Below are 21,627 nucleotides of genomic sequence, written 5' to 3' on the forward strand. Positions count from 1 at the left end.
ATTTGTAATCACTAAACTAAACTATATCCATACCAAATTGAAATCAAAACTCAAAGTTTAAAAGGTAATTTAAAACCTAAAGACAAAACAAAATTGGACTGAAACATAGAAAGATAAATAAATAAACCAATGAAGTATAATGTTTAGGATGAGAACAAGGACTTGATTAAATTCAAATTGAGATAAAGATTACCTTTTTAATTATTATTATTTTGGTTCTTTATAAAAACAATAAATTAGTGTGATAATTTTATTCATTCATATTTCTTGTCCTATTCCAAATATTATTTTAGATAGAATCAAAAGAAAAGTTAGAATGTTCCCTTTAACTACTTATATTAAAAGCCCTAATCCCTTCCTTCCCTTCATGGTTTTATATTGTAAAATTGATTGAACCCTTATTTTCTAAAAATAATAAATGAAAGAAAATGATTGAAGTTAGTGGGAAAAATATGTATATATGTATATAGGAAACAACTTAAGTACTTTCATTTTTAAAGTGTAAGAATATAATTCATTATTATTTAGTTTTGAATTGAATGAAATTTTATCAATTACTTACATTGCAAATAACATTTAATTATCATTATATATATAATAGACACACTTACATAGATCATTAATATTTATCTTTAACAGTAGTTTAGTTTAGGCTGAAAAAGTACACAATAAGTTAGATTACTTATAGTAAATTGTTTGTCATGGACTCAACTTTCTTTTCATCTTAGTTATATTTTAAAATGCATTGTGATAAAAAATGATAATGACGACTCTTAAGTTAAATTATAAAAACTAGTAAAGTTGAATTTAAAAAATAGTTCTATATTTTGAAAAGTGGAATGTTACGTAAGAATTGAATTTTATTGACCTAATTTTTACTATTGAAAATTTGAGGTATAATTGTAATTAACAATAATTTTTTATATAAATAATCGTAATTCCATCGATTATAAAGTAAAAGAGAAAAAAAAAAGTAAACATTTTTTAAAACTTTCAATTATAAATTTGTAATCAACTAAACTTTAGCGTCAAGATTTATACAAGAGGAAGAGGCCGAATCATGACCATTTTCCTATCAAGTTCTCCTTTTTCAATGAAGATTCTTCATAAGTTGGAATCTTTCCAAAAAAGAAGCTTAATCAATGGATTTGTATATGAACTGTGAACAATTGAACATCTGTTCCTTGTGGGAAATTCTTGTAAATTGCAACAATAATAATAATGGAAACCAATTCAAAACAGAAGACTTCCATTCATGATTGTCCAAATTCTCAAATGAAATCTTCTTACATGCGCCATTTTGCTATCATACGCGGGTCAGCTCTCGTTTGAAGATTTCAACCAGAGAAACCAAATGTAAGATAACAAGAATTTCCCTTCTCTCTCATTATCGACTCATCTTCAGAGCTTGATTCTCTCAAATTTGTTTGTAAATATCTTTCTCTCATGTGGGTTTTCTTCCTTTTTCCTACCCGAGATTTTGTGAATCGGAATCATTACGTGTAATTGTTGCTTGGCTTCTTTGTGTTGACTTGTTTCTGAAAACTCTTTCCTGTTCTTTCATCTGAAAACTTTTTGGAGGGTTTTTTTTTGTGCTTCTTGTTCTTGTTGTTTTGTTGTGTGAATTCACTGTATCTACTTTGATTTGGTTCTCTGCCTCTTTTGAAGACTTGGGTGTTTACTTTTCTCCAATTTGGAAGATACCCTTTTGATCTTTCTTCAATTTGAAGCAGCCAAGCTGATTTTCCCTTTTTGAAGAGTCATTAGGGCAAGTTCTACGGCAGAGTAGTTGATATTCTGGTGTGAATCTTGGAGGAAACTGTTTAGAAGAAGAAGAATTAGAGGAGGATGATGACAATGGAAGGGATTGAAAAAGGGGTTTTGGATGATATAATTAGAAGGCTTCTGGAAGGGAGAGGAGGGAAACAGGTTCAGCTTTCAGAAGCTGAAATCCGCCATCTCTGTGTTAACGCCAAGCACATTTTCCTCTCTCAGCCAAATCTACTCCGCCTTAGTGCTCCTATTCGCATCTGTGGTCAGTATTGACTCTCTCTCTTTCTGCTTCTTTTTCATCTGTGGATTATAATGTTTTCTAATTCTGTTTTGAACAATCTTAGCGAAGTCTACGGTTAATTGTTGTTTGAATGTTTGGCTTGGAGTTCTTATAAGCTTGCGTTTGTGGAGCTGGGAGCTTTGGAATTGTGTAGCTTGAAGATAGTGCATTAGACTCGAGTTTTATATAGTCTACGTTTGGTTTATGGTACTATGATTTGTAAAGGATAGTGTGTCGTTTGGTGGGTTTTAAGGGTTTTGGTGTGTGGAGTTGGTAGAATAGACAAATTTGTAGTTTGTAATTGGATGAAAAAACCTATGTATTATGTTGGCTTGATTTTATAAGAGTCAATGGAGTTGGTGGATTTTAAGGGTTTTGGGGTATATAGGGACGATGTTGTGACCAAGCTATATGAACTCAATCTGCAAGATAAACATTAAACATTCCCTCAGGGTATTTGCCAGTGTTCTAAATGAATCGAGCTCTTGTGTGTCCCTGAATGCCGAAGTTTTGATACATTTTTCTTCTTTTGGTTTGATATTTGAGCTTTCTTTCATAAATCAGGAAATGAGGTTGAAATGCTAAATAAAAGGCATCCAATTCTGTTGAATTATAACTTTGTTTCATAGTTGTTTAATCTTGTCTCTGCTGGCTTTGTCCAGGTGATATACACGGTCAATACAAGGATCTTCTTAGACTATTTGAGTATGGCGGGTACCCTCCTTCTGCAAATTATCTCTTTCTTGGTGATTATGTCGACCGCGGGAAGCAAAGTTTGGAAACGATATGTTTACTTTTGGCGTATAAAATAAGACACCCAAATAAAGTATTTCTCTTGAGAGGGAACCACGAAGATGCAAAGATCAACCGAATCTATGGTTTCTATGATGAATGTAAAAGGAGGTTTAACGTTAGGCTTTGGAAAATATTTACTGATTGTTTCAACTGCATGCCTGTGGCTGGACTTATTGATGATAAAATCCTTTGTATGCATGGAGGAATATCTCCAGATTTGAAAAGCTTGGATCAGATTACGCAACTGCCGAGACCTACTGAGATTCCTGACAATGGTCTTCTCTGTGATCTGCTTTGGTCCGATCCTGATCCTAGTATTCAGGGATGGGCAGACAGTGATCGAGGTGTTTCTTGTACATTTGGACCAGATCGAGTGGCTGACTTCTTAGATAAGAATGACCTTGATCTCATTTGTCGTGGTCATCAGGTAAACATGCTTTTTCCTGAAGTTTAATACCAATTACTAACTCCGTATGGAATGTTCCCATAGACTGTCAATCTGCATATGTCGACTAGGAGTATAAATTGCAAATATTTTTATCTTTCATTTTGTAATCACCATTATGGGAAGCCGTTATGAAATTCTGTATTAGGTTGAAACAAGGATATGAAAATTTGGGTTTTGATAGTCTTTTATAATGCTTTTGGATTTTGTGGCATCGATGAGAAAAGTCGAATGGTTTCAAACATTTTGGTTCTCTGATGTGTTTTCTACTTCTTTGTTCTGATCCAGCCATTTAGATTTTTGAGCTTGTTTCATTTTATTACTCAGGTGGTGGAAGATGGATATGAATTCTTCGCCAAAAGACGGTTGGTCACCATATTTTCTGCTCCGAACTATGGTGGAGAGTTTGACAATGCAGGTGCTTTATTGAGTGTTGATGAATCATTAGTTTGTTCTTTCGAGATATTGAAACCCGAGCAAATAGCATCAGGAAGTAGTTCGGGAGTAATTCTTAAAAAGGTACGATAACAAACAGGCCAACATCTTCATCTGACATTTTACTTTCAAGTCGGTCTAGCATTGCCAAATTGAGAGCTTATTAAGACTGTTTTCTTAAGATGGTTCTCTATCTTTTCTTGAGCAGCCTCCCAAAATTGGAAGATCTTGATTACTTTGAGGAACGTTCCTTTTCAATCTCTGGAAGATGAAAATCAAGCTCGAGTTGGTTTGGAGACGGCAGAGTTGTTCGTGCCCTGTACTTCATAGTTTTGAAGCTTGTAATGACCTTGCCGGAGGTATGTCAATCGAAGCTGTAAAAATTCGAGTATGTCCTTGTCCCGGTAGCCGAATAGGTGGTAGATTTCAGTGGTCTCCAATGGGTTGGCTAATTGGAGTGCAAAAGTTGTGTGTAAAGATGAAAGGCAATGGTTCAGAGTTATTTTGAAATGACTTGAAAGAGATTTGCTTCTTCCATGGTGATTATAAGTGATTGAGTGAATTTCTAATTTTATAAATAACCTCTTGAAACCTCTCCTTTTTCCTTTTCCTCTTTTAATTTGATTAACTTCCACTTATGACCAAAACCATAGTTTCAAAGAATTGAAAAATATCTTTACACTAAGTTTGTGTTTAATGTGCTGAGATGTAATTTGTCGTTAAACGTGGCAAGTAAAGATAAAAGAGAAAAATACAAACTTTCGATAAATACACAAATTTCAATAGTGTTAATTATTGAGGTATTTACGTCAATACGAGAAGTTGGTGTGTCAAACCATACGTTCATGTGTAACAATTTTGGCCATAATGTTGTCCTTGTATCAATAATCAAAACTTTATATAGTCTGTTTGAGGTTTATTTACGCAACAGTTATGATCAATCTCTATAATGGGTGCTTTTGCTATGATCAATCTCTATAATGGGTGCTTATTTTGTTGTTACGAAATTTCGATCTAATAGATTTCTGAATTTTGAGAAATTCAATATTCTTTTTGAACATTTAGTTTATTTTAAAAATAAGGAGCCTATCAAATTAGAAAAGAAATAAATTAAGATTTATCTGTTTCCTAGCCGTTTTAACTCTCAGGTAGTTTTTTTTATTTGGAAAAATGGTTTCTCAAATGGCATTCTCATTCATTCATGATGGAATGGTTAATAGAGTAGCAGATTTAGGTGTTATTATTTGTTGACTAAAAAAGAAAAAACCTATTAAACAATTTTAAAGTTTAGAAAGCAAATATAATTTATTGAACGAACTCATAAAGTAGTGAAGAATTCTCATCAAAACTCTAACAAACAAACTTTGTGTTGGGTGAAGGGTCATTTTCACTTCATCACTTGAGCAACATCCCACCACCCAAACCTCATTCCCTTCTCTAATCAACACAACCCCGAAGAAAGCAATAAATATCAAAACTAAGGTGATGTTTATTCTAGTGAAAACGTAATAAAAAAGGAATCCCATCATTTGATCACTTTTGAGGTTTTTGTTATGTAATAATTTGAATTTTATTGTTACCATTACTTGTTACCATTACCAACAAATATAACTTTAAGTTTTATATAAAATTCATAATTTCTATGCATACTTGATCAAAAACAATCAAATTACGTTTGTGATTTAAGCTCATTATCGTTGATCTGTCAATAGTTACAATTACATCAGATTTCATTACAGTTTGGTACACATGTAAAAGTTAAAAAAATTATCAAGTTAATGAAAGCTGCTTCATCAGTTCAGTACACATCAACAAACTGTTATTCTCACCAAAAATTAATCTATGAGCAAAATCCCTCTCTACAAAAGGATAAAACTGAATATGGCTGATTTTGACAAGAGATTTATCTTAAATACACAATTCAATAGTAATTATCACAATGTCCAGTACTTCCTACAATTGTACAGCTACATCATAACTCATTTTTTTTAGTCTTCTATATTTCATTGAAATGGAAGAACAACCATGGGTGCCACTTTTCAAGCATCAGAACTGTTGGAGAACAGAGTCAATTTTTCTGCAAAAGTGAACTTCAATGAATATAAAAGTGAGAGGAAAAGAGTACGACGAAGAGGCAGATTGAGAAAAGCATTAAGAGGTCAGATAGTTGATAGAAAAGAGGTATAGCTTTACCTCAGAAATAGGCCAAACAAAATGTCTTTAGATGTAAGGTATCAGGTCATCTTCTACTTCCTTTCCTGATTCCTTGGGTAGCAAGAGAATTTTGATTCATGGTCACTTCAATTTTCTTCGTTGCTCGTTGAATGGCAGCATATTTCTGGCGCTGGCTATGGCTTTGCCTTTTGCTGAATTAAAAACAGCATAAAAATATAACAGATGAAACACAAGGAAAAAAATATTAGAACATTTTGAGTCTTCAACATCAAGCACTACATGGTTTTAACATTTAACTTGATCGAGTATGAACATAAGCAAGTTCTTTTTATATTTCTAACTACACTTCGAGTTTTACACATTAAATGACCGGTTCCCGTCTTATAGAAGGTAAAACCTAAAGCATAGCCATCGAGAAACTTATAAGAATGGAGGACAGTTTTTTCTCTCTCAAGAGTTGTAAAATAAAAGACCATGTAATGAAAATGTTTAGCTTCCCCAACCTTGCAAACAGAAGCCCTGCTGAAAGCACCATGGACCCGATCAGCCACGAAACCTGTTCATGAAAACTCATTTCTTTTACCCATTGCTGGAAATCCTCCAAGATGCCCAAGTAACCTGTTCTTTGGGATGACATTACTGATGGTGAAGTCTTCCATGAATTAGCAATGGAGTCTAGTCTGGCTTTACTACCATAGCAAGAGGATTCTTCATCAGAGATCTTAATTGTAAAACCTGCAGCGTTGCAAAGGTCTGTACCATTTGAGACCCACTCGGAAGCCCTGCCACACACAAAGTCATTCACTCCGCAGGGTGCTAGAACCTGAATCATAAAGTCTAATCAGGAAGTATATTTAATCTCACGTGGTGGCCAAGGTTCAAGATTATGCTTTTACTTCTCATTGTGTTGGTTGAAAGCACATCATGCATGTGGAAAAATGGAAGAAACAAACTAATATAATTTTAATGAAGTTCCAATTGTATCATAAATTACAGCAAAAATAACCCGGCATAACAAATTTAAAATTTACAAGGCTAAAGTATTTCTCAACTTTGAACATTGTGTTTATAATGTCCTTAAGTTAATAATGTTAGTGAAATTCTAATACCGCATGCTCATCATATAAACTCTTCCTTGAGTTGGAATGATATGCTCTAAGAAACAAGAACACTTTAGTTTTGATGTGCTCTAAGAAACACAAAAGCTTAAGTTTGACTTACATGTCCAAGTACAACACATGTTGGACTTGGACACTTCAACACATGTTTCATGCTTATTGGACACTTAGTAGCACAATAGATACGCGTTTGACACTAGTTGTACAAAGTCAATTTAAATTTTAATGCAACATTTGTAGGCATATATAGAACACATACACTAAATTGGCTCATAATAATATAGAACAAAATAATAAATATTGAATGTGAAAAATACATCAAACTCACTTTTTATGCATAAAATAAATTTCATACAGTATACAGATGATATATATTATTAAAAATGTGTCCTAGTCAAATTGTTCTAGATTGGGAAGAAATGACGTGTTCTGTGTTCATATCATGTTGTATCCATGTATCACATCTTTATTCATGCTTTTTACGATGTACTATAGTCTGTCGTATGTCATATTAATGTTTTGTTGACGACCTTCATAGCAAATACTAAATAGAAGCATAATCTTACATTCAAGAATTAAATACACCTTCTTTGTGCTTAGAGACTAAATTTATAACTAAACCAAAGTTTTACTAGTAATGAGACACTATTTTTCTTTTTCATTCTAAGATGAGTATCAAGATCTATGTTTCAAGAAGCGAACCGGCTTTAGAAAACTTATACAGTTAAAATTTTTATGGTTTGGTCACACTCGAAACCTGTTTAGGACACAAAATCAGCCAAATAAATAAATAAAATAAAAGAATCACCAGGTCATTATCATCTGCTCACCTGCGTTTTAGCATCAACAGAAAAGTAAGCATCAGAACAAGCTTTGAAGACTCTGTCGCAGAAAGAGGCACATATTAGAGGAGGTCCGGGTTGAACACCAACTTGTGGATCACATATTGAGCACTCCAGAAGTTCCCATAATTGCAAGCATTCATGGTTGGCTTCCCCTGTTGAAGCTAGCCTCCTAACAGAAAGCAAAGCCGGGTGTGTTTGTGCTACACCACAGCAAGTCCTCTTTCGGAAAACTCGGCAAAGTGTCAAATCTTGTACTTTGCTAACCTTGCTAGGAGGTTTTCCTTCCAATGAGAAGGGTGCGAAACGACCACCTTTCGAAATACAGACATCGTTTGATTCACCTACAAGAAAAAAACACAATTCTGTAAAAACAAATCCTACTTGCAACAGAAAGAACAAAGAGGTCAATTAGTATTCCTCATAATCCAAACTTTTACTATAAATGTGAAACGTGATACAAGTCATTCAGTAAATAAAATGGAAAAAACAACGAAAAATACTACATAGCTATGTTCACCTTCCATGTAAACCAAATCACAAATACGCATGGAAGTACAACCTTGAACAATAAATTCTTAGTTCAATATGATGAAAGAATCTATTTATTCAACTAAGAAATCAGATAGATATAACGCCAAAGTTCATCCATACTGACACAACCAAGCCAACCAATAGATTCACAAGAAAGAAGAAACTGCCACAAGTTTTTTTTTTGTCATAGAACAAAAGAAAATTCTCTACTCATCGAGTAATACTCATTGATAGAAGGATGATTCCAGGGATTTAAAATAAAAAATATTTCACCATATATGAAACAAAAGAGTCAACAAATTGGAAAGACCATAATCTAAATTCCAGAAAATTACACCCATGAAGTGTCAAAAAATTCTTTAGATGCAAAACCCAGGTGTAATCTCCAGAAATCAGCCACAATCAGTAAAAATATCACCAAATACATTACAATTCGACACAATAAGAAAACATTTAGTAATGAATCTAACATGAACACAAGACTGATATAGAGATCATGTTGCAGAAGAGGCGAGGGAGGAAATGAAGCAAATAATAGAGTCAGTTTACCAGATGAAAAGGGAAACAGGAGATTAAAATTAAGCAGCATGAACAAGTGCCAAATATTTATATTCTTGGTCCTTTCCGCCATTTTTGAAGACCTTCCGTGAAAATTTTCAGTTTCGCTAAAACGGAGAAAGAAGACGATGCTTTGGATTTGTAGAGGGACGGACATTTTGGTATCAATGGATACTCCACAACCAAGAGTTCTTTCCTATCCATTGGGTCCATTGGGCCAAGGCCCAACTAAGTATATTCTGGGGTTAATTGATTTGAAGCCCATTAGATTTGGGTTTTCAGTATTAATGGGCCTTAATCTTACTCATGAATTGACATTCGTAATGGTTACCATATTTAAGGGTTAATTTCCCAAATAAATAAATAAAAGGTCATAAAGCCAAAAAAAAAGGAAAGAAATGCTTAGCACATAAGAGCTCAATAATTTGATAATGGAAGAGAATGAATAGTTAGAAGTAGTTTTAAATGAAATGGTTTAGTGATACATCAAATATGAGAAAATGACAAAGTTGGATGAAATCAATAATTGATTGGAATCCACAAATAGTTTTATGGAGTTGAAATAAGTAAATCCGTAATGGCAATAGAAAAGAAAATGTGGTGCCCAATGCCCATTTTAATACAATACTCCAAAAAGTGTTTCAAATGCCAAAGAAAAGTACAAGAATTGGCTATACCATAAACATCAAAACATACATTCAAAAATCAAAACTATATTCATTAGGACCTTCACTAAATTTATTTTCTTTTTGCTCCACTTATCCTTTCAAATTCTACCTTTCTTTTTTAGTTATTCTAAATGTTTGAGATTTTTCACCTATATATACTAATTATAAAATTATCACTAAAATGTTAAACTTTTTTATAGATATTTTTTATTAATCTATTTTCAGGTTAATTTTTATAAATATAACAAACACTCGAATATTTACGACACCTATAACAAAATAAAAAAATTCTATGAAGTTGACTATTTTGAAAAAAAAATATTTCAAATTTGTTCTTCATTTTCATCCTCTTTCTTCTATATTTTTCTTTTTCTTTTTTTTTTATCATTTTCTTTTTTAAACTATTATTTGGTTCGTATTGTTTAATTATTTTTCAAACTTTTATTTGGTTGTTTAAAATTGTGTGCAAAATATAAAAATCATTGGGATGTTGGTAGCCAAATCTAAACGACCATACAAAAAATTCTGGAAAAAAAATCAAATCTAAGGGCTAAGCAATTGTCTACAAAAATATCAAAATTTAAACAATGGTATAAATAAATCTTGAAAAAAGACAATCATTTAGATTTAGGTTGTCAAATATACATGATCAAATCTAAATAATCTTGTAGTAAAGAATATTATGCACTAGGTACCTATTAATCACAATGAGCGTTTTTGGTATTATTCATAATGGCTACGTTGGCTTTTTCAGTTTTAAAAATTGTTATACTGTTTTTGAAATATTTACAAATGATAGACAATGCACACTTTTGACAATAATAATCTACGTCAAAGAACGAATATATAAATAACTAAACTCAAATGTCCTATAAGTCCATTAAAAAAAATTATAGTTTTCTAAATTGCAAGCAACAAATTTAGAAGTCACCAATTTAACGATAGCTTAACAAGTTTAAAAGTTATTAACTCTATTATGCCCCTCGATATTACTAATTACTTATTATATTTGTCATATTTGTAATATGAAAAAAAAAAAAGTATCACTTTTTAAATATTTTTTTTGTCATTTCCATATAATTTTCCACCCCAAATTTATTTATATATAGTATTAGATTTATTTATTCTTGGTTCAACTCTAAATATAGTATTAGATTTATTTATTCTTGGTTCAACTCTAAATTAATATTATTTGACCTTTATTCTTGGTTAAACTCTAAATTAATATTATTTGACCTTTAGATACTTACTAATTGAAAAATCTAAACAAAGGATAAATAACATATATATAACTAATATGAACTTAGCTCAACTAACCAACATGAACTTAACTCAACTGACCTATATGTTCTCGTGCTCAAGAGGTTTCAAGTTCAAATTCCCACCACAAAATTTATTACAATACCTTTGCAAAAAAAAAAAAACACATACACATAACCTAATTCTTAAATTTAGAAATATGATAATTTAAAAGAGAATCATTTATATGATTCATGTGAGTGGAAAGTTCCATAACCAAGAAAATATAAAGAATAAAATAAAGTATACAAAAATTCCACATTCCTAAATCTTTGATATGTTACAATTTTTTTTTAGTTTAAACACAATATCAAAATCAATCTAGGATGAACAATGGATCAAAATAGGCTATCGTTCATGTCTGTCTATGTCATGATGGATAGAATAAATAATAAGATGAAAAGTTTTTTGTTTTGGGGTGTAATTATTATTATCAGTACTTGACAATTCCCCTAAAGCATTAACAGAATAAAAAAGCAAAATCAACACAGAACAACACTCAATGGAATTGCAATTAAAGAGCATCTGTCCAAGGAATTGATTTGGGGATTTGTGGCCACCACCCAAAAGACAAAGAGTGCTGTTTTGCATTTATCAAACACTGTCCAATTGAAATTGAAAGAAAATCCACAAACAAAAGAGAGAAGAAGGCCCACATACAAAAAAGAAAGAACTACTCTTTTTCATTCCACTAACAAAACCAACAACAGTGACTACCTAAAAAGTTGAAATATTAATATTTACATATTAGGGCTAAATTTGCTATAATACCCCTCATCTCTACACATTTTCCAACATCATCTTCCTCCTTCCTACAACACCTTTTTTGTTCCTAACAACTTCCATTCTGAATTTCATATGGCCATACACTAGATACTACAGCAGCCGCATATTACAGTACACAAAAATTACATATAGTGAACAAATATTCATGTAAGGGAGATCGAGAATAGCTTTAGATCTCACATGTTGTGAGGAGAAGAAGGGCTCCCGGATCCACCATTGGTTGTCTTCGTGTATACCTCCGAGATCGACCTTCTTCGAAACCGGAAGGATTCTCTACCTCCAAAAGAGAGAAATTACTTATAAACAAACACAAATTGAAATAGGCTACACATGAACTCAAATTCTCAATATGACAATCTCTTACATCACCCATTGACTAAAAGTTAAAGATAACGAGGGAAGGCAAATAGAAGACCAACAAGTGAAAATCAAAGTTAATTGGGAAAGAAATAAGCATTGCAAGAGCTGCTCTAATGTCTCACCAATTAACCCAAAAACTTAACTATGCAAAGTTGATATAATATCATCCAACCCAATCCAAGAGATAACCCAACAAACAAGCATCATTTCTAAATACTTCTTTGGAAAAATCAGAGACTAGACACTAAGCTGTGAAACATCAAACAGAATTACAAAGGGAATTCTTCAAAATTTGATAAATTCCCAGATGATATCATTAACAGAATATTCAAGCCGTAAGAGCAAAAGCTTATCAGTCAACAGAGTAATAATGATCACCAATCTGCAATAATGTTTCAACAAGATCGAGATTTTTTGTTTGACTAACATGCATGTTTATGAAGTAAGCTCTACGTTTACAACCACTGCTCTCCACCTACTCCCATCAAACTTTTTGTAACAAAGAGGCAGATCCACACGATCTTTTTACTTGACAAGACCTTCCAACCAACCAACAAGGGAACCCACTTTCCACTCCAAAGAACAGAAGAATAGTGGTGCAAAATGATCCAATTTTCCACATTAGAGATTTGTGACTATGTCCACAAGAAGATAAGCATGCAATGAATTGAAAACGATTGAATTGAAAGATGCTAAGGATTCCCATAAATATGACAAACCATTGCATTCACTATTCTATGGAGTATGGAGATCAAATTTAAACGAGCAGAAGTGCTTTTCAATGGAACCATGATCTGAAATTCAGGCTTAATTAGAACATGTGCTTGTCAGATCATCAAGACGCTATCACTAAAGAACAAAAGTCACTCCCTCGTGTAATTCATTCCAGCTGGTACTGGCAAGATAAATCTTAACCATTTGGGTATTTTTTTTTTTTTTTTTGGATTCTATACGAAGGACATATTGGTCATTTCAGATAAAGAGAAAAGGTAAAAGGGGCGACTCTGTTTCTTACCAGAAAAGGGAGATGCCGGAGAACTGGATCCGGCCGGTGAAATAGGAGGCGAACCGTTCTGATATCCTGGAGGCCTCACTATCATAATACTTCTTGTGATCCTCACCGGCGATTCCGAAGAATCTTCTCCGTATGATCTAGCGCGGCCACCATCGAGCTCTGATCCGAAAAGAGTTCATTAAAAAAAAAAAAAGAAGAAAAATAAGAAAAAGTCAACGAGGAAATTAAGAAGTTTGAGGTATCGATTGGGCATATTTTCAGTTCAAAAGTGTAGATCCGTCTAATTGCAAGATAAATCCGAGCTGCCGGCTATTTCTTAATCAAAATCAACAGTATGTTTCTCATTAAGCGATTTATAATTATAACAAGAAATTAGAATCTCAATTGGATCGACGGCCAACAGTTTAAATACTTTTAATCAAGAAAAATCAAATCGAATACTCAATATTCCATGATTGTCTTATGATTAGGGTTTTGAGTCGAAGTTTATCGAGTTCGGTTAAGTGTCCGCCATGGCAACAGTGGAATAAAAAGGGCGTAGCATACCCTTGTTGCCGGAGGTAGGTCGACCAGAAAACGTTGAGTGTTTCCGAAGCTTGCCGAGGCCACTTTCCGGCCGCGGTCCGGCGAGTGTATCGTCCCAGAGCTGGTCGAGTAAGCCCATAGGGAACTGCGAATGAGAGAGAAAGAAGAAATGGGCGGAGGATGAAGTTCCGACACGGCGAAGAAAGTTGCGGAAGTGAGTATGGAAGAGCTTTGAAGGGGCAGTGGGAACGATATTTAAAGAGAAATTTGAGGGGTTAAGCATCGAACAAGTCGTCCAAGGGTAGACATGAAATGTACACCGTTGGATTGATCTTTTGGACAATGGCTTGGACGGCTGAGAACAGGTGATGTTGAAGATAAGAACGTTTTGACGAGTGGACCCTACAACTCGGGGGTTCTTAAGAAAATTAAGCGACACGTGGACTTTGGGAAGGAAAGAGTGGGACCAGTTTTGTCAGATGGTAAAGTACCAGAATACCCTTAAGTGAAGATACTTACAAGGGGGCAGTAATTTTTTTTAAAAAGTGAAATTTTAGTCACTTATTAACCTATGGAAACATTAAAGTCAAAATATCGAGTTAAAATAAAGTCGTTTGACATCGTGTTTATACTACTGTGACGATATAAAAGAGAATAAAAAATTTGAACTATAGACCTCATGGTTCTCAAGTATATAATAATGTCGTTAATTGATCTCATGAACAAAATTAAATGATATTTTAGTTTTAAAAATACATTTTAAAATAGAGTGTAAGTTTTTATGATTGCGAAAAAAACATGTGGTAGTTGAGTTAGGTTGTTTTAACATAGAAGTAGTTAAAAAGGTTCATTAATGTCTCACTTGTTCGGCTTTTTTTGAACTTCTTTTTTTAGTACATAGTTGTTCATGATTCAACTTAAGAATATTTACGAAAAACTCAAAGAGAAAGGCAAGAGATTGGTATATTATAACAAAAAGATAGCATAGGTTCACTGGAATAAGGAATAAGAATGAGATTAATCGTTTCTTTGGGCAAAATCCAGGATTGGAATGGGGTTCGATCTCAAGTTTGAGTTGAGTCACACATTTTATTTTCATTATAGATCTTGGTAAACATCGTCGATAGGAATAAATTGGGTCTAACAAGATTTATTCTCATTCATGGGGAGTGTACGAGTACTAAATGTAAGTCGTCCTAGGAACAAAAAAAAAAGGGTACATCATCCTTAGAGATCATTTGTTTCCTGGGTAATCCAATACTCTCTTACAGAATGTGTATCTAGATTAACATGTTTGTTTTATGGTAATATAAGATGTGTGAGCATCAATGCTCTTATAGGACACATCTCAAGAGTTTTAGATGCTTTTCTATATATAGTACGAGTTTTTCCCAGATTTATATGTCGATCAAAGTTTCATTCTTAATTTACTTTTTGTACATCTATGCATATTCAAACTACATTAAATTAATTTATAAATTGATCAATCGTTACCGTAAGAGCGTTTTTCCCTTCTTCAAACTGTTAATTTGGTTGTTTAAGATCGTATACAAAATATAAAAGACGATGAAAAAATCATTGGGATATTAAATAGCCAAATCTAATATATGTACCAAAGAATCTTAAAAAAATAAATTAGATTTGGCTAGCCAAATTTGAACTAAACGATCAAATTTAAACAATTGTGCTCCTAATATAAAAAAAAATCTTGAAACAAACTTTGAGATTTGGCTACTCAAATTTAAACTATTATATATCTAAATGATCGTGTACAAAAATAGTACCAAATTTAAACTACCGTTTACCAAATATATTAGGCGCCTTCGATGTCAATTAATCACGAACATTTTTTATATTTTTTTATTGAAGGTCCGTGAGTTTTTTACTTTTTTGAAATTGTTTGGTGTACATATTTTGTAACACAAAAATCCCTTTTATAAATTTATATTTTTTTTTCTAAAAAATATTAAATGGACTAAACACACGTTAGTAAAATGGAAAGTTTGAAGATCTAAATAAAATTTTAAGTTTATTGGCTCCTTGGAATTTTTTCCAACCATATGAACTATTGATAAAATCCTAAATCATTTGATTTTTTTTTAAAACTAACCATATAAACACCAATCTCATTCATAGGTTTCTTTATTTTGTTAGATTGAATTTAAATTTAATATGCTTATCAATATGGTCCATGACCAATATTTTCTCTCTAGTAAGTTAGACCTATTATTTTACTAAGCCCTTCAATAAAATGTAATTTCTCTAATTAAACATGAAAGGTATCTATAAAGATTAAATCAAATTAATAATAATCTTATGAATAAAGGGTTTTATTAAACAAATCAAGTTATAATTCAATGAATATGAGAAATCAATGTCAAATATTAAGGTCTCTTTGTTTCCACTAATTTCTAACTAAAAGTGGTGGAATGCAAAATTACTTATTTATAGTATAATACCATGAGAATACGAGCATTTCACCTCTAGAATGAAAAATTATGTCAATTACCATTAAACTAAATTTGTTTTGACAATATACATAGAAAGAACATTAGTAATATAAGGTGTGTTACTTATAAATTATTTCAAATTGGTTTCAAAATGATGGTAGAAAAATAATTACATGCACGTTTGGGGTTAGAATATCAAATATTTTAACTCGTGTAGGACAGATTGAACCTATATAACTTATAACAGTAAATAAGGAAAAATTTATATACATGACCTAAAATAAAATAAAAGGCCAAATAAAAAATGTGTATTTTTTTTTAAACGAAAAAAAAATGACATTTTGCTTATGGCATCACGGTATGAAATTATCACCTTAATCTTAAATGTGTTTTCTTCTTCTCTTTTCTTCATTTTACAACTTTTTATTGTTTATTTGCATTTTTTTTCATTTGTATTCTTCCATTTTTAGGGTTTTTTCGTATTTTTACGTATCTAGTATATATCATAGAGAATATAATATAAAGCATAGATAACATAGAGCATAGATCATCAATTATCGTGCATCGAGTAGCGTTTTCCAGTTACAAGCACGCATTAGTAAATTCACAGCAGTGCGAAAGCAAGTAGAAGACCACTTTTCATTCATTCTCAAAAGCAGAGTCAATTTTCATTTGGGTCTCTAAATGAAGGCTATCCATACGTACAAATAACCTTAAACAAGCAAACAATTTTTTTATCACCATGAAAATGGATTAGGGTTTTTTCAATTCTGTATCGATAATTCTTTTGAAAAATATTAATTTATATTCTTAATTTTGAGTGTTTTATATCAATATCAATACTTGTTCAAACATTTAGAAAGTCAATCTAAACATGTCTAAGACCATGAATTAATTATGAAAAACGTACGTACAATTAATTGGGTGTAAAAAGTAATGTGTTTAATTATCAATTTTCAAAGGTAACTTTAATAAATAGAGTTTAAATTGATTCATTAATTATGAAAATTAAGAAGTTAAATTGAAATAGAGAAGATTCACATAAGTTTTCGAATGAAATATGTTGAACGGTAGGAATTGGTACACTTTAACATTAAATTAATTGATACATGCTTAACCATTGATGTTGATATATTAATTGATACCAACTTAACATTGATAAATTAGAAATCGAGCAAAACAAATAATTTTCTTATTTATTGAAATTAGAGGTGTTGATGATAAGTACATGCTTAACCGTTGATGTTGTTTGTTGTTCATGATAACACAATACGTAAACGATGAAACATGAATTTACCATCGTTTTATTATTTTTATACGTATAATAATTTTACATGTCAATTATCGTTAACAAGTTGTCGGAAGCTGAAAAAAACGCGTTCCCTAACAAAGAAAAAGAAAAGAATTGTAGTGATGATTGTCAACCTCAAGGAGGCTGCTACCATCGTTTAGGTGATTTTCATGGTGCAAAATCCATCATTATCATATGAACTAATTCTTTTGTCCAAATTTTCATTATCAATTGCATTATATCAAAATTAATAATAGACCATTTTATTATATTAATAATGATGGTAGGACCAAAAAGAAAAGTGCTTCAAAGTTGACTAAAAATTACAATTTTCAATAACAATTACAAATATATTATCTAATTTATTTGTCAGTTTAACTTTACTTCATAATTACATATTGCTCTATAATTTTATAACGTTACTATGGATGAAAACTTCTATTCCTTCTTTTGCTCTTACATATTTTTTAACTCAATAAAGAAAAGCTTTTCTAGAAAACTTATTTTTATTTAAATATTTATTACAAAAACAAATTAAATATACTCCAACCTTTGTTTAAAATGATTTATCTTTTAAATTAAAAACTTGAAAATACGTCTTTTTGGTTCATGCACGATAATATATATACACATTAATATATATACACATTGAACTCTTACATTAATTCATGTATATATGTATTCGTGTTCCATGTATAAAAAAAATGATTCTTCATGTTTAGTGTATTCAATATAAAAAATGATTTCTAGGTGCATGCATAAAAAGAAATGTTAGTATTCTCAACATATTTATACCTTTCACTATACTTTAAAAGAATGAATTTATTAAATATTTAAATTTATACTAACTTTTTTTTTACATGAAATAAAATAATAAGTATTTCATGCAAAGTTCAAATCACAAGACGTATTAAACTATATATCTTTTTTTATTCTAGATGAATTAGTGTGTTAATAGATCAATACTATCATTTTTCTTTTAACTTTAATAAAGGTTAGTTTTAAAAAATATAATAAATTGGTAAAATATTTAAATGTAACCAAATGTAAAAACCCATTTAACTGATCTATTCAATACTATAATTCTTCAATTCTTATGCAATTTTTTTCTTTCAATTTTTTATTTTTTTTCAAACGGTTATTTGATTGTTTAATCTCGTAGATGAAATATAAATAAAGATCATAAAAAAAAGTTTGGCATATTGGATAACCTAAAAATAGTCAAATCTAAACTAAATAATTATAGAAAAAATTGTTTAGATGCATATATAGTTAAATTTAAAAGATTAAATTTGAATGCATGTACAAAAATCTTGAAAAATAATCATTCTTATTTCACTATTCAATTCTAAACGTGTATCAATTTTTTTTTAATAAAAAAAGCGTTCAGATTTAACGATTAAATCTAAACGATATGTACCAAAAAAAATCATTATGATATCAATTAATCACGAACCATTTTTGGTAGTTAGAGTTTTTTTTTTTAAATACAATATATATATATATATATAGACACAATTGAGTTAAGTTATTTAATAACTTAGGCTTAGTCACATTATAAAGACATAAATTTTAAATTATATTGGGGCAATACTTTGATCATATAGAGGGTTTTGTTTCTTATGAAACTAAATATCTTTATATATATGATGTGCAGTTTATATTTAATAGAAAAAGTTAGTATAATTTATTTAAGGTTAGATACTTTTCAATTTTGTTATGATGTATACCTAACAAAATAAATTTTGATATTAAATTTTTGTTAGAAGAATTTTAATATTAAATTAATACAACTAACCATATTGTATACATCATTTAAAACAATTTGAAATTCAAGAAGTGACTTTTGAGATATTAATTATTAAGTTTACAAAGTTGAAGTAAAGTAAGTGGTTGTGTGACACTATTTGAACTTCTCTTGTGATTCTTTTTCTTTTTTAAAAAATAAAATATATTAAACAAATAATTTTATAAATGAATAATTGTAACCTTTCACAGTTACCCATTTGCTTGTCTTAAAGGTTTATTAGAAAAAATATTGTTCCTACGAACGAACACTTTCTTGGAACTGACCTAACATAAAAAATTTTAACCTAATTAAGCACGCTTGACTTTGAAGTTTATGTGATTGAGCTATTGAAAATGAATGTATGTCTTGTTGGGATGGATAATGACTTTCAATTCTTTAAATTTTTTTTAATCTTACTTTTATGTTTTCAGGGTCTCTCTCATTTAGATGTGATATTTGTTCATTCATGTTTCTCTCATAATCTCGGAGTTACGATAATAGTATACCTTTTAATCTTAAATAATTATAGTTCTTTGAACACTTATTTCAAAGAGTATTTTTCCCTCTAAATCTTAAACACAATAAAATTAAAGCATTTTTTTTAATTAAATCACTGATGCATGTGAATGATTGTTTTAAATGATAAAATTATTGAAAATATTTTCGAATGTAACAAAATATCACTGTTTATTAGTGATAATGATAGATGTCTATCAATATCTATTCATCATTGATGAATATAGCAAAATGTCATTTTCTGTTGTATTTGTAAATAAGTCGCTGTTCATTTTTTTGTTTATGTTTGAAAATAACGCTATTTGAGAGTCCAAATTTATGGAATTACTAATTTGTATGATTTTTTGTTGATCAACTTATGAAGAAAATTTGGAAACGATTGTGAAGGAGTGTGAAATCGTGAAAAAGAAAGAAATGGATGATTATGAAAAAATAACCGTAAGTTTTCTATAATCAAGTCCCAAACGTGAAGTGGATTAACATAGCTCACTTCACTCTGCCATAGTTTGGTACCCAAGCTGTTGTTTAGGTTGGATCAGAAGTTGTAGTCTAGACAACCATCTAATAAAAAGTTGTTATGATATAATTTTGTTCAAAATGAATGATTGATTTGCAAAATCATTACCCACGACTAATTTGATCTTTTTATGTAATATATTAAAAAAAACCATTACTTTTACTATTTTTTTAATAAAATATTGAATGAAAAATTGCATTAGATGATTAAAAAAAAAAATCATAACACCTCTTTTTTGCATATTCCAAATTTGACTAGTAATTGATGGTAATTAAACAGTAGTCGAACGATAATTTACTTTTAAATTTGTCATTTTTACAATTTAAAAAACGTAGATGACATGAACTCTATTATCATAAATTTATTTGGGTGTTTGTACAAACGGATGAATCATAAGAGAGAAAATGAGTCCAAAAACCCAAAAAGTGAAAGGCAACCACAAAACTATTGATTATTTTGCAATAGCACCAATCATGCATCAACAACATCAAAAATTTAAACATATAGTTGAATTGATTAAGACACCTATCATCAACAAAACAAGTCTTAAAACTGATTTACACATTTTTAGATTTTCCTGAATTTTCTAATTTCTCCATTTTAAACATTCATCAAAATCTTTGATACATCACATCCCCATTACTTCTCCTATAAACATTTGTTAACCTATCATCTCACCATTATTCTTCGTTGTCCAATTTTTTCAAGGAATGGCTCCCAAACGAATTTCCATAGGATATATGACAATGTCTATTTATAACAATCTCATGTTTGTCTCTACACCTCTTAAGGCATCATTCAACCCCTGGATTTGAATACACTACCCATCCTCCTTGCGTTTAGTTATATACTAATATCGATAGTTTAATATCCACAATAAATGAGACAACAATAGTGATGTTACGTTCGGTTGAAAATCCAATGAGAACCCAAAGAACATCTTTTTTCTTCAAAACGACTTACAATGAAGTGTCTAGAAATTGTATTACCAAGAACAACTTTGATTCCCTTTCCTCGTTTAAAAAAATTATTCACCTATGATAACCATATATACCCTGAAATAAATTTGGCTTTAGATGTCAGTTGACATATTCTTTTAAAATGGTGACAAATGAAAGTATTTTGTATTTAAACATATATAAATTTTATAGAATCTGTCATGGAAAAGTTACATATGTTCAACCTACATTTCACATTTTAAAATTTGTTAGAGAGTGAGCCCATGGAGGAATAAAGTTAAAATTCAAAAGCTAATATGAGGTACATGCTTTTAACTTTTAGATCAGGTTGGATAGTTAAGATATATCATTGGAATAATTTATTTATGCCTGCACATGATTTTTTTTAAAGGAAATGTATACACAAAGTTTGGTTGGGTTAAATCGAGTGATCTATTAATCTATCAATGAAAACAAATAAATTATTGGTTATATTTCAATCAATTTTTTAGGATAGA

General features: G+C 30.5%; 3 protein-coding genes across 7 annotated transcripts; 1 reads left to right on the forward strand and 2 right to left on the reverse strand.

Annotated features, from left to right (window-relative positions):
• The first annotated feature begins 1,213 nt into the window (after positions 1-1,213).
• On the forward strand, positions 1,214-4,322 carry LOC101211101 (serine/threonine-protein phosphatase PP1). Of its 3 annotated transcripts, none has more exons than XM_031881338.1 (5): positions 1,214-1,356; positions 1,734-2,035; positions 2,716-3,275; positions 3,621-3,812; positions 3,937-4,322. In XM_031881338.1, exons 2-5 carry the CDS (start codon positions 1,849-1,851, stop codon positions 3,958-3,960), a joined length of 963 nt encoding a protein of 320 aa, XP_031737198.1. In that variant the 5' UTR covers positions 1,214-1,356; positions 1,734-1,848; the 3' UTR covers positions 3,961-4,322. The 3 variants fall into 3 exon arrangements, with proteins under 3 accessions (XP_031737198.1, XP_011648842.1, XP_011648841.1); XM_011650540.2 differs by having other exon boundaries at positions 1,216-1,356; positions 1,669-2,035; XM_011650539.1 differs by lacking the exon at positions 1,214-1,356 and having other exon boundaries at positions 1,363-2,035.
• Positions 4,323-5,480: 1,158 nt separating this feature from the next.
• Positions 5,481-9,108, reverse strand: LOC101210852. Of its 2 annotated transcripts, none has more exons than XM_011650541.2 (5): positions 8,947-9,108; positions 7,852-8,207; positions 6,407-6,726; positions 5,922-6,094; positions 5,481-5,818 (listed from the first exon to the last, which is right to left on the reverse strand). In XM_011650541.2, the coding sequence occupies exons 1-4, from the start codon at positions 9,026-9,028 to the stop codon at positions 5,968-5,970; spliced, it is 885 nt and encodes a 294-aa protein (XP_011648843.1). In that variant the 5' UTR covers positions 9,029-9,108; the 3' UTR covers positions 5,481-5,818; positions 5,922-5,967. The 2 variants fall into 2 exon arrangements, with proteins under 2 accessions (XP_011648843.1, XP_004144778.1); XM_004144730.3 differs by having other exon boundaries at positions 5,481-5,805; positions 8,947-9,107.
• Positions 9,109-11,579: 2,471 nt separating this feature from the next.
• Positions 11,580-13,906, reverse strand: LOC101210613 (dormancy-associated protein homolog 3). Of its 2 annotated transcripts, none has more exons than XM_004144729.3 (3): positions 13,630-13,906; positions 13,084-13,242; positions 11,580-11,981 (listed from the first exon to the last, which is right to left on the reverse strand). In XM_004144729.3, exons 1-3 carry the CDS (start codon positions 13,889-13,891, stop codon positions 11,878-11,880), a joined length of 525 nt encoding a protein of 174 aa, XP_004144777.2. In that variant the 5' UTR covers positions 13,892-13,906; the 3' UTR covers positions 11,580-11,877. The 2 variants fall into 2 exon arrangements, with proteins under 2 accessions (XP_004144777.2, XP_011648844.2); XM_011650542.2 differs by having other exon boundaries at positions 11,580-11,985.
• Positions 13,907-21,627: the final 7,721 nt, after the last annotated feature.

The sequence above is a fragment of the Cucumis sativus genome, chromosome 2 (assembly GCF_000004075.3).
Source record: "Cucumis sativus cultivar 9930 chromosome 2, Cucumber_9930_V3, whole genome shotgun sequence".
NCBI classification, from domain to species: domain Eukaryota; kingdom Viridiplantae; phylum Streptophyta; class Magnoliopsida; order Cucurbitales; family Cucurbitaceae; genus Cucumis; species Cucumis sativus.